The sequence below is a fragment of the Hyperolius riggenbachi genome, chromosome 11, assembly GCF_040937935.1.
Source record: "Hyperolius riggenbachi isolate aHypRig1 chromosome 11, aHypRig1.pri, whole genome shotgun sequence".
NCBI classification, from domain to species: domain Eukaryota; kingdom Metazoa; phylum Chordata; class Amphibia; order Anura; family Hyperoliidae; genus Hyperolius; species Hyperolius riggenbachi.
In genome coordinates, this window is record NC_090656.1 from 240,662,123 (window position 1) to 240,674,879 (window position 12,757).

General features: G+C 46.8%; 2 protein-coding genes across 4 annotated transcripts in view; one reads left to right on the forward strand and one right to left on the reverse strand.

Moving 5' to 3' along the window:
• LOC137538746 (low choriolytic enzyme-like) overlaps window positions 1-12,757 on the forward strand; it is a 1,161,243-nt gene that overhangs the window by 399,860 nt on the left and 748,626 nt on the right. The window lies entirely within an intron of this gene.
• The window catches only part of LOC137537973 (exoskeleton protein RP43-like), a 75,890-nt gene that overhangs the window by 42,332 nt on the left and 20,801 nt on the right, over window positions 1-12,757 (reverse strand). Inside the window, exons 4-6 of the mRNA XM_068259894.1 lie at window positions 12,247-12,460; window positions 2,718-2,830; window positions 1,914-2,127 (exon numbers count right to left, since the gene is read on the reverse strand). Of these exons, the coding sequence (XP_068115995.1) occupies window positions 1,914-2,127; window positions 2,718-2,830; window positions 12,247-12,460 (541 nt within the window). The remainder of the gene's footprint in view (window positions 1-1,913; window positions 2,128-2,717; window positions 2,831-12,246; window positions 12,461-12,757) is intronic.

Here is a 12,757-nt window from a genome sequence, read left to right on the forward strand (position 1 = left end):
GCTTTTATTAAGGTAATAGTCCGTCTTCACAGTATACCAGCAGACATCACTTCGGGTAGAGGTGCACAGTTTACTTCTAGGTTTCGGGCGGCCCTCTGCAAGATGCTTAACATTAAACTTTGCCTTTCTTCAGCCTATCATCCACAAACCAACGGCCAAACAGAACGGACTAACCAGACGCTGGAACAGTATTTAAGATGTTTTTCCTCATGTTCTCAGGATAATTGGGTTCAGTTTCTTCCAGTAGCAGAATTTGCCTACAACAACTCCGTTCATTCCTCTACATAAGTCTCCATTTTTTGCCAATTATGGTTTTCACCCATCATTCCTACCAAACTTGGTTGCAGAGACTCCTGTTCCCGCTGCTGGAGAATTCATCAAATTATTACTTCAGAATCATGCGGTTTTACAGAAATCTATGGCATTAGCCCAAGCAACATTTAAGAAGAAGGCAGACGATCAAAGGAGAGGTGACTGATATGGATCCAGGGGACTTGGTCTGGTTATCATCAGTTAATCTCAAACTGTCTTGCCCGTCAAAGAAGTTGGGACCAAAATTCATTGGTCCATTCCCCATCAAGAGGAAGATTGGCCAGGTGGCCTATGAGTTAGAATTACCCAGTCATTTGAAGGTACACCCGGTATTCCATGTATCCCTACTGAAACCTGTTCTCAAGGATCCTTTTCCTGGCCGAATCATGGCCCCTCCTCCACCTATCATAGTTAATGGAGAAGAGGAGTTTGAGGTGGAAACTATTATGGACTCCAGAAGAAGAGGGAGAGGCATTCAATACCTAGTGAAGTGGAAGGACTATGGGCCAGAGAATAACACACGGGAGCCAGCCTGAAACCTACATGCTGATCGTCTGATTAAGGAATTTCATCAAAGATGTCCTGGTAAACCAGCTCCAAAGGGGCATCCGGAGGCTGCCCCTTAGAGGGGGGGTATTGTCACGGTCACTTACCTGTCTGGACGAGGCGGCTGGCACTTACGGATGCTGCAGGTGTCCTGGTGCATGCTGGTGGGTCCCTCACGGGTCCTGGCAGGGTGCACACTGGGCTCCGTGTGTGGCAGTTGAGACATCGGCGCTCGGCGACGCTAGTGTGATACTGTGCGCATGCGCGCCCAAAGGGCCGCCTGTTCATGCATCATTTATGGGCTTATGCGTGCGTTTGTTTGGCGTGATTGCGTCTGGTTGTCCGCGTCATCGCGTACGGACGTACACGTCATAGCGTGCGTCCGTCGCGTCATCGCGTGCACCTGATGCGTCATTGCGTGCGGACGTACGCGTTTTCCCGCCAAACGGCCTATTTAAGTCTGGAGAATGCCATCATTCAGTGCTGTAGTATTGCAGCTAGTTTGGTGTGTGTTCCCGTGCGTGATCTTTGTATCTGCCTGTTCCTGATCTCATGTTGCTGACCCTGGCCTGGCTGACTTCCCGACTTGCTACCAACTCCTGCTACGTACGACTGCCCGCTCTGTTGCCGACCTCTGCCCGTCTGATTACCCGTCTTGTTGCCGACCTTCTGCCTGTTCACGGATCTGCCTCAGTATCTGCTCCTGCTTGGAATCAAGTCTTGAAACCCGCCTGGAAGCTGAGTCCTTGCACCTCCAGACTCAGCACGCGGGAGCGCTTCGGTTCCTGCCTGGTTTCACCATTGGATCTGCTAGCGCTCCTGCCCCGTACTAGCTGTGGAACTCTGTTCCCAATCCAGGGTACTAGGCTAGTAAGTTGCAAGAGTTGCTGCCCTCGGCACATCGGTCTCCAGCTCCTAAAGTACGTCACAAGCGCAGGTGTACTACTCCGGGTCATAGTGACCCGGAAGTAGTAGAAGGCCCAGTAATGCAGAGATGTTCGCCGGCGAACGGTTCGGGCCATCTCTAATCTCATCTAGCTGAGTTTGATACCTACCAGTTGTATAAGAACCATCAAATGTGCTCTGACCGGCTGCAGCAGTGATGTACTCCACAAACAGGAATGAGGATGATGAGACCAGCACAGGGAAGGGCTGGTTAGCATAGACTGTGGCCAGCAGGGCGGCGTTCTTGTTCACTCCATCATAGATGTTAATCTTATCGCTGCAGTTCTTGGTCACACAAACAAACTGATTGAATTTCAGGAGAATCTGTAACAATGAAAACAATAAATAAACTATGAAGTGAAGACATAAACAAAGGCAGAGAGGGGGGATACATACATCCATTTTATTATTAGAAACTCAGAAAATGATCTCCTAACCTCACAGCAAAATCATATAGAACTCTTGGGGTCAACTCTGAACTGTTGACAGTCAATAATAGAGGCACCTTACATATTTAGTGGTTTTTTTTGTTTTTTTTTAAAGTAAACACAGAATCTCTTTTTAAATGTACCCACTATATGTCGTAGAAGCAGTTCCGGTGAAAGATTATTCCACATTATCACAGCCAACAACGTAAAAAACTCTCCCAACAGCCAAACCTCCTCTCCTCCAACCACAAGGGGTTCCTATAAGAGTTTCATAGTGAAAAGTCCACAAACATTTATATACGGGCTACGAATATATTTTTATATAAAGCAAGATGAGCTAGACTTTCCCCACAGGTCCTCTTGTGCCCCTTTTTGAATGATTGGACCTTCTGTGCACCGGTTTAAGTCTTGGGGAAACTTTTTTTTATGAATAGTTGGCCAATGAACCTCATGCAGATTACAAAATGAAGCAAACTGAACAAGTACCTTATTTCCAGGGGTCTGTAAAAGCCACCAACAGTTGTCTTTGCTGTTTGTTGCAATAACATTGGCAGAAGAGAAGCTTCCAGATGATCCCAGGAGCTTTGTCTTGCATGGATCTGCATCAAGAGACAAATGTTAGAAATGGTCTGACTAACCCCCAGAGAGTCCATAGCAGGGCCGGGCCGAGGCAGAGGCTGGAGAGGCTCCAGCCTCAGGGCGCAGTGTAAGAGGGGGCGCACAATTCATTCAGTTGTCATTCCCAATTGTGTTTGAAGCAGAAAGAAATAGGAAAAGGGGATACATGGCAGTGTCTGCAAGTCAGATAACTAGAGATTAAGGTATTGGGGAGGTTGGGGGCCCTGGGGCGCCTCTTAGTCTAGTAGCAATCAGTGTGTGACAGCTGGGGCGGAGGGATGGAGGGGCGCACTTTTTGTCTCAGCCTTGGGTGCTGAAGGACCTTGTCCCAGCTCTGGTCCATAGCATCAGGAGAGTAGAGACAATAGCATCAGGACAGGAGAGTCCATATCATCAGGAGAGGAGAGTCCATAGAATCAGGAGAGGAGACCATAGCATCAGGAGAGGAGACCACAGCATCAGGAGAGAGGAGAGTGCATAGCATCAGGAGAGAGGAGAGACCATAGCATCAGGAGAGGAGAGACCATAGCATCAGGAGAGGAGACCATAGCATCAGGAGAGGAGACCACAGCATCAGGAGAGAGGAGAGTGCATAGCATCAGGAGAGAGGAGAGACCATAGCATCAGGAGAGGAGAGACCATAGCATCAGGAGAGGAGAGTCCATAGCGTCAGGAGAGGAGGGTCCATAGCATCAGGAGAGAGGAGAGACCATAGCATCAGGAGATGAAAGACCATAGCATCAGGAGAGGAGAGACCATAGCATCAGGAGAGGAGAGTCCATATCATCAGGAGAGTCGAGTCCATAGAATCAGGAGAGAGGAGAGTCCATAGTATCAGGAGAGGAGAGTCCATAGAATCAGCAGAGGAGAGTCCATAGCATCAGGAGAGGAGACCATAGCATCAGGAGAGGAGACCACAGCATCAGGAGAGAGGAGAGTGCATAGCATCAGGAGAGAGGAGAGACCATAGCATCAGGAGAGGAGAGATCATAGCATCAGGAGAGGAGAGACCATAGCGTCAGGAGAGGAGAGTCCATAGCGTCAGGAGAGGAGGGCCCATAGCATCAGGAGAGAGGAGAGACCATAGCATCAGGAGATGAAAGACCATAGCATCAGTAGAGGAGAGACCATAGCATCAGGAGAGGAGAGTCCATATCATCAGGAGAGGAGAGTCCATAGAATCAGGAGAGAGGAGAGTCCATAGAATCAGCAGAGGAGAGTGCATAGCATCAGGAGAGGAGAGTTCATAGCATCAGGAGAGGAGAGTCCATAGCATCAGGAGAGGAGAGTTCATAGCATCAGGAGAGGAGTGTCCATAGCATCAGGAGAGGAGAGTGCATAGTATCAGGAGAGGAGAGTCCATAGAATCAGGAGAGGAGAGTCCATAGCATCAGGAGAGGAGAGACCATAGCATCAGGAGAGGAGAGACCATAGCATCAGGAGAGGAGAGACCATAGCATCAGGAGAGGAGAGCCCATAGCATCAGGAGAGGAGAGTGCATAGTGTCCGGAGAGGAGAGACCATAGCATCAGGAGAGGAGAGTCCATAGCATTAGGAGAGACCATAGCATCAGGAGAGGAGAGTGCATAGCATCAGGAGAGGAGAGTCCATAGCATCAGGAGAGGAGAATCCATAGCATCAGGAGAGGAGAGTCCATAGCATCAGGAGAGGAGAGACCATAGCATCAGGAGAGGAGAGTGCATAGCATCAGGAGAGGAGAGTCCATAGCATCAGGAGAGAAGAGTCCATAGCATCAGGAGAGGAGAGACCATAGCATCAGGAGAGGAGAGTCCATAGCATCAGGAGAGGAGAAACCATAGCATCAGGAGAGGAGAAACCATAGCATCAGGAGAGGAGAGTGCATAGCATCAGGAGAGGAGAGTCCATAGCATCAGGAGAGGAGAGTCCATAGCATCAGGAGAGAAGAGTCCATAGCATCAGGAGAGGAGAGTCCATAGCATCAGGAGAGGAGAGTCCATAGCATCAGGAGAGGAGAGTGCATAGCATCAGGAGAGGAGAGTGCATAACATCAGGAGAGGAGAATGCATAGCATCAGGAGAGAAGAGTCCATAGCATCAGGAGAGGAGAGACCATAGCATCAGGAGAGGAGAGTCCATAGCATCAGGAGAGGAGAATCCATAGCATCAGGAGAGGAGAGTCCATAGCATCAGGAGAGGAGAGTCCATAGCATCAGGAGAGGAGAGTCCATAGCATCAGGAGAGGAGAGACCATAGCATCAGGAGAGGAGAGTCCATAGCATCAGGAGAGGAGAATCCATAGCATCAGGAGAGGAGAGTCCATAGCATCAGGAGAGGAGAGACCATAGCATCAGGAGAGGAGAGTGCATAGCATCAGGAGAGGAGAGCCCATAGCATCAGGAGAGGAGAGACCATAGCATCAGGAGAGGAGAGTGCATAGCATCAGGAGAGGAGAGTGCATAACATCAGGAGAGGAGAATGCATAGCATCAGGAGAGGAGAGACCATAGCATCAGGAGAGGAGAGTCCATAGCATCAGGAGAGGAGAGTCCATAGCGTCAGGAGAGGAGAGTCCATAGCATCAGGAGAGGAGAGACCATAGCATCAGGAGAGGAGAGTGCATAGCATCAGGAGAGGAGAGTCCATAGCATCAGGAGAGGAGAGACCATAGCATCAGGAGAGGAGAGTCCATAGCATCAGGAGAGGAGAGTCCATAGCGTCAGGAGAGGAGAGTCCATAGCATCAGGAGAGGAGAGTCCATAGCATCAGGAGAGGAGAGACCATAGCATCAGGAGAGGAGAGTGCATAGCATCAGGAGAGGAGAGTCCATAGCATCAGGAGAGGAGAGTCCATAGCATCAGGAGAGGAGAGACCATAGCATCAGGAGAGGAGAGTGCATAGCATCAGGAGAGGAGAGTCCATAGCATCAGGAGAGGAGAGACCATAGCATCAGGAGAGGAGAGTGCATAGCATCAGGAGAGGAGAGTCCATAGCATCACAAAACATCATCTGCATTCTCAGAGAGGAACTCAGCATCTGTAGTGATGTGGGGAATATCACATTTTCTGTTTGTGAATGTGAATTTTTTTGGCCAAATTTTCAGGAGCAGAATTCTTGCATTGGGGCTACATAGACTTTAATGACAGGCCACTGACTTTAGCAGTTAATAGCAAAACACCCTTACGTGCTAAAAACACCGAATTTGCAGGGTATGTGAAGGAGGACAGTGGAAACAAGGGAGGAAAATCCAAAAGACCTTATAGTTTTTGAGAAAATTGATGCTAAAGGTAGAGGGGGAAAAGTCAGATAATGTAATCAACATAGAATGTTTCAACGTGTAAATAAATGTATTTATTTATTTTTCATATATGTGTTAAGAGTGTGGGAAATATATAAAAAATGCTGTGGGGTCCTCCCTCCCGAGCCTCTGTAACCCCTTGTCCCCCGGCAGGTTCGTGTGGGGCTTCCCACCCTGAGTTACACCAGCCCGCATGGTCCATGGTATGGGGGGGCTCTGGAGAAGAGGGGTGGCCAAATGCGCTAAAGTCGCCGGCCATTGATTTTAATGTAAAGTGCAAACACAATTTTTTTTTTCTTGTAAATGCATTGCAGATGATACAAAAATTGTGCAGAATCATCAACTCTCAGGAAGATAGTGTCATATTGCAACAGGATCTGGATAGGATGGCTATATGGGCACATACATGGCAGATGAAATTCAATGTTGACAAATGTAAAGTCATGCATTTTGGACGTACTAATGGTCTAGCACCATACAAAATAAATGGGATACAGTTGGGGACATCAAACTTGGAGAAGGACTTAGGAGTACTCATCAACAACAAGTTAAATAATCATACTCAATGCCAAGCTGCTGCAGCTAAAGCTAATACAATTTTGGGATGCATTAAAAGGGAAATAAAAACTTGAGATGCTAGCATAATATTGCCCCTGTTTAACTCTCTAGTAAGGCCACATCTGGAATATGGAATTCAGTTCTGGGCACCACATTACAAAAAAGATATTGCAGTTTTAGAGCAGGAATATGGAATTCAGTTCTGGGCACCACATTACAAAAAAGATATTGCAGTTTTAGAGCAGGTGCAGAGACGAGCTACAAAATTGATACGTGGGATGGAAGGTCTCGCTTACCAAGAAAGGTTAGATAAACTGGGTTTATTTAGTCTAGAGAAAATACGCCTTAGAGGGGATCTAATTAACATGTATAAATACATCAGAGGGCAATATAATAGCTTGGCAGATGAGCTTTTTGTCCCTAGGCCTTCTCAAAGGACTAGAGGACATGATCTGCGCATGGAGGAAAAAAGTTTTAGCCTTTTATTTAGGAAAGGGTTCTTTACAGTAAGAGTGATTAAGATGTGGAATGCATTGCCACAGGAAGTCGTTATGGCAAACTCTATACCTGCATTTAAAGGGGGCTTAGATGCTTTCCTTGCGTTGACATCCATGGCTATAATTACTAGGTAATGCCTAATGATGTTGATCCAGGGATTTTATCTGATTGCCATCTGGAGTCGGGAAGGAATTTTTCCCTTTAGGGGCTAATTGGACCATGCCTTGTAAGGGTTTTTCGCCTTCCTCTGGATCAACAGGGATATGTGAGGGAGCAGGCTGGTGTTGTACCTTCCTCTGGATCAACAGGGATATGTGAGGGAGCAGGCTGGAGTTGTACTTTGTTCTCTGGTTGAACTCGATGGACGTATGTCTTTTTTCAACCCAAATAACTATGTAAAAATGTGAGTTAAACACAAATGGTGAATGGCGCATGTTCGCCGGGAACTGTCCACCGTTGAGCTGTTCAGGCCATCTCTATTCATCCATAGGCCTCATAGGATGGTTCGTAGTCACCTATTCCTCAATGACCAACTAAACCCCAAATAGCACAGGCACATTAGTGTAAATGGTATGCTTTACTTATCACATGGAACTATTCATACTGAAAACCTGCTTAGTGTAGCTCTGCCAGCAGCAGCTGTGTGCCCATCCATACAGACCTAAGAGGTCTCCTGCCAGCTGCTGGTAAATTCCTATTGGAAGAATGGAAATCTCATCTCCTCCTGTATGGCACATGGGTTCTGCACTAATGCTGAGATTCTGGGAAATGTAGAGAGGCACCTATTGCTTTCACTACTTTGTGTGGAACATGGTTACCTTATACTGACCCAACCGGCATCTGGCTGCATACTCCAATCCCTCCCAAACTATGTGCCCTGCATCAGAGAGCTATGGAGGCTGATGCTGATGCTATCCTAACATCCTTCTACCAGTATGCCGGTTCCTGGCTGTAATGTGAATTCTATATATCTGATGTCTCAGAGACACTTCCCTGGAACAAGGAAAGTCAGAACTAGGGACAAGTAAAATCATTGCTGGCACTTTCACAAAGTTTTTGTTGAACCTACGGTCAGTTCATGAGAAACATTCGAATCATTTTTGCAAATAAGCATTATCATCTAAGGATTTTTTATTTGGGGGTGGGCAACAATCGATTTATCTTTAATATTTATGGGTTGTCGGGACAATGGGGACAATCACTGGCATGGCCGGATTTGTACTTTTTACTGCCCAAGGCCCACTATCACCAGCTGTACCCAGACCAACAGAATTCTAAACTTCCCCCACAACATAGCAGGGATTAGATTGTAAGCTCCTCTGAGGACAGTTAGTGACATGATGTCAGGGATTAGATTGTAAACTCCTCTGAGGACAATTAGTGAAGTTATGGCAGGGATTAGATTGTAATCTCCTCTGAGTGCAGATAGTGACATAATGGCAGGGATTAGATTGTAAACTCCTCTGAGGACAGTTATTGATATGATGGCAGGGATTAGATTGTAAACTCCTCTGAGGACAGTTAGTGACATGATGGCAGGGATTAGATTGTAAACTCCTCTGAGGACAGTTATTGATATGATGGCTGGGATTAGATTGTAAACTCCTCTGAGGACAGTTAGTGACATGATGGCAGGGATTACATTATAAACTCCTCCAAGGACAGTTAGTGAAGTGGTGGTCGGGACTACATTATAAACTCCTCTGAGGACAGTTAGTGACATGATGGCAGGGATTACATTAAAAACTCCTCTGAGGACAGTTAGTGACATGATAGAAAGGATTACATTATAAACTCAGTGGAGGACATTTAGTGATATGATGGCAGGGATTAGATTGTAAACTCCTCTGAGGACAGTTAGTGAAGTGATGGCCGGGATTACATTATAAACTCCTCTGAGGACAGTTAGTGAGATGATGGCAGGGATTACATTATAAACTCCTCTGAGGACAGTTAGTGACATGATAGAAAGGATTACATTATAAACTCAGTGGAGGACATTTAGTGATATGATGGCAGGGATAAGATTGTAAACTCCTCTGATGAAAGTTAGTGACATGATGGCAGGGCTTACATTATAAGATCCTCTGAGGATAGTTAGTGAATTGATGGCAGGGATTAGATTGTAAGATCCTCTGAGGACAGTTAGTGAAGTTATGGCAGGAATTATATTATAAACTCCTCTGAGGACTGCTAGTGAAGTGATGGCAGGGATTACATTATAAACTCCTCTGAGGACAGTTAGTGACATGATGTCAGGGATTACGTTATAAAATCTTCTGAGGACAGTTAGTGACATGATGGCAGGGATTCGATTGTAATCTCCTCTGAGGACAGTTATTGATATGATGGCAGGGATTAGATTGTAAACTCCTCTGAGGACAGTTAGTGACATGATGGCAGGGATTAGATTGTAAACTCCTCTGAGGACAGTTAGTAAAATGATGGTAAGGATTACATTATAAACTCCTCCAAGGACAGTTAGTGAAGTGATAGCCGGGATTATACTATAAACTCCTCTGAGGACTGTTAGTGAAGCGATGGCAGGGATTACATTATAAACTCCTCTGAGGACAGTTAGTGACATGATGACAGGGATTATATTATAAATTCCTTTGAGGACAGTTAGTGACATGCTGTCAGGGATTAAATTGTAAACTCCTGTGAGGACAGTTAGTGACATGACGGCAGTGATTAGGTTGTAAGATCCTAGGTGAGTGGCACATTCCATGAGTGACAGGCAGCTCAGAGATCACTGTAAGTACCTGTCCATGGCCAGTTCATCCCTAAGTGCCAAATCTGGCTGTTGGTAGCTGCCCACCCCTATTTGCAAACTCTGTGAAGCAGGACATCTGCGGGCCGGCACTGGCTGCTAATGTGTGCAGAGGGCAGCACAGCCAGTATCAGGAATAGCCCATTCAGGCGCTCACCCGACTGTTGCCAATCTTCAGCAGGTTAGCCTGCTTCCCACAGCCCGCCCCTTGCTGTCCACCTGCCCTAGGCCATGAGCTCTGTGGCCTTGCCTGAAATCCAGCCATGATCACTGGTTGAGCAGAAGAAGTTTCCCACATTTTCCACCCAATGTTTCCCTGCCTGACTGCCCCCCTGGGCCGTAACTCCTCGCCAGGGCCGGATTACCAACCAGGCAACAAAAGCAGTCGCTTGGGGCCCCATTCAGAGTCAAAGGGGCCCCATCAGCACATAAACCAGCCCTCGCCATCCTGTCAGCGGAGGCTGGATGGTATAATGGTTAAAGGGACTCTGAGCAGTGCAGTAACTATGGAAAGATGCATATCGTTTTAAAGCTCTCTTTAAATAAATCGCCATCCTATGCCTTTTAGTTTTCGCTATTTCCGCGATCAAAATCGCGGCCACAGCAATTTCGCGAAAATAGCGAAAACTAAAAGGCGTAGGGTGGCAGTTTATCTATCATTGGAAAGAGGAGAAAGAGAGCTTCAAAATGATATGCATCTTTCCATAGTTACATTGTATTACACAGGACGACTTTTCTCCAAAGTCGGCAGCTCGATTCAGCACAATGCAATGAAATATAAGGAACCCAGGGGGATATAATTACATACATCATGCTGGTAGGTGTGAGGATGTAATTAAATAGTTATGGGTATTCTTAAAGGCATACCCACAGGCACTGCTTGGAGTCCGGGATCTGCCTCTGACACAGGAGACCAGGGTTCGAATCTCGGCTCTGCCTGTTCAGTAAGCCAGCACCTATTCAGTAGGAGACCTTAGGCAAGTCTTTCTAACACTGCTACTGCCTATAGGGCGCGTCCTAGTGGCTGCAGCTCTGGCCCTTTGAGTCCGCCAGGAGAAAAGTGCAATATAAATGTTATTTGTCTTGTCTTGTCAAATTATGCAGTGAGCTGCTGATTGTCTTCAGAGCCAGGCTCTCCTCCTAGGTCCCCCTCTGCTACTGTGCGCTCTGCCACTGCCCACTCCTCCCTCCCTTCCCACAGAGAACCACAGCTGCAGCAAGAATGATAGCAGCAGATGGCAAACGCTCACTCACCTATCCATGATCCAAGCGATAGAGATCCCGTCATCTGAAACCCATCTGTCTTTTCTACAGTGCAGCCGTTCGCTCTGAACTTCCTGATTCTCAGATCAGACAGGAAGTAGGAAGTAGTAATAGTAGTAGTAACAGAGCGGCAGCACTCTAGAGGAGACAGATGGGCTTCGGATGACGGGACCTCTATTGCTTGGATCGCAATAGGTGAATGTGAGTCATCTCGTGCTGTCATTCTCCTCCGCTGCAGCTACCTTCTCTGCTGGACTATCGTATTCACTTGGATGGAGGCTGCATGGTGGCTATCTAGTTTGGGAGGAAATCGGTTGTTCGGTGGTGGGGGTGGTTATGTAATTCTGTCTGGGGAATGGCTTCCGGTTTGGCGGTGTCCAGAGCTTTCTGCTATTGCCAGGCTGGAGATGCAGGGGGAAATTGCTGCTGCTGTGATATCTGGCACCCTCTTCACAGGGGTGCCCCAGCCCCTGAGTGCAAAAGTCCCAGCCATTCATCTCTCACTCTGCATTTTGCCGCTGCTATTCCCTACATTGTGCACCCACATAGGAAAGCGGGCTGTTGCCCATAGCTCGGCTGCCCCGGTGTGTGCGGCATGTTGCTGTGCAGCTGCATCTTCTGATTCTATTACGACATGATGGGGGGGCCCAAATCAGTTACTTTGCTTAGGGCCCCATTTAGTCTTAATCCGGCTCTGCTCCTCGCCCTCACCTAAGCCACTCACATGGTGACCGTTACTGCCGAGATCACATGAATCCTGCTAAGCGAGACTGGGCCCAGATCTGCTATAATTTGAGCTCAGCAATCTCATTCGCTCATCCCTGTTCAGAACACCAGATCGGTATACAGGCTCCAGGGAAGGGATTCAGAAAGTATTGTAGTTAGTGGTCCACATCACAGTCAGGAAACTGGCCTTTTTATTAGACGTAGGCCAAGATGGCTGCTTCCATAGCCCCTCTAATACAAGGGATAATGTAAACAATGGAGGATAATGTCTGATGACTGGACATCTAGCTAGTTGGATACTCACCAGAGCTGTAAGATCCACTGAAGCTGCTCTGACCGGGTGCAGCAGTGATGTATTCCAGCAGCAGGAATGAGGATGATGAGACCAGCACAGGAAGGGGCTGGTTAGCATAGACTGTGGCCAGCAGGGTGGCGTTCTTGTTTACTCCATCGTAGATGTTAATCTTATCGTTGCAGTTGTTGATCTGACAAACAAACTGACTGAATTTCAGGAGAATCTGTAAAAATAGAATCAATAATTAGATTTAAACAACATGGGGGAGAGCAACAATACATTATTTTTTATTATAAACACAGAAAATATTAGAAATGAATAGTTTATAACTTACTAGAGCTCTACCTATCTTGTTTAAAGAGAAACTCCAACCAAGAATTGAACTTTATCCCAATCAGTAGCTGATACCCCCTTCTACATGAGAAATCTACAGTATTCCTTTTTACAAACAAACCATCAGGGGGCGCTGTATGGCTGATATTGTGGTGAAACCCCTCCCATAAGAAACAAGAAAAGTACG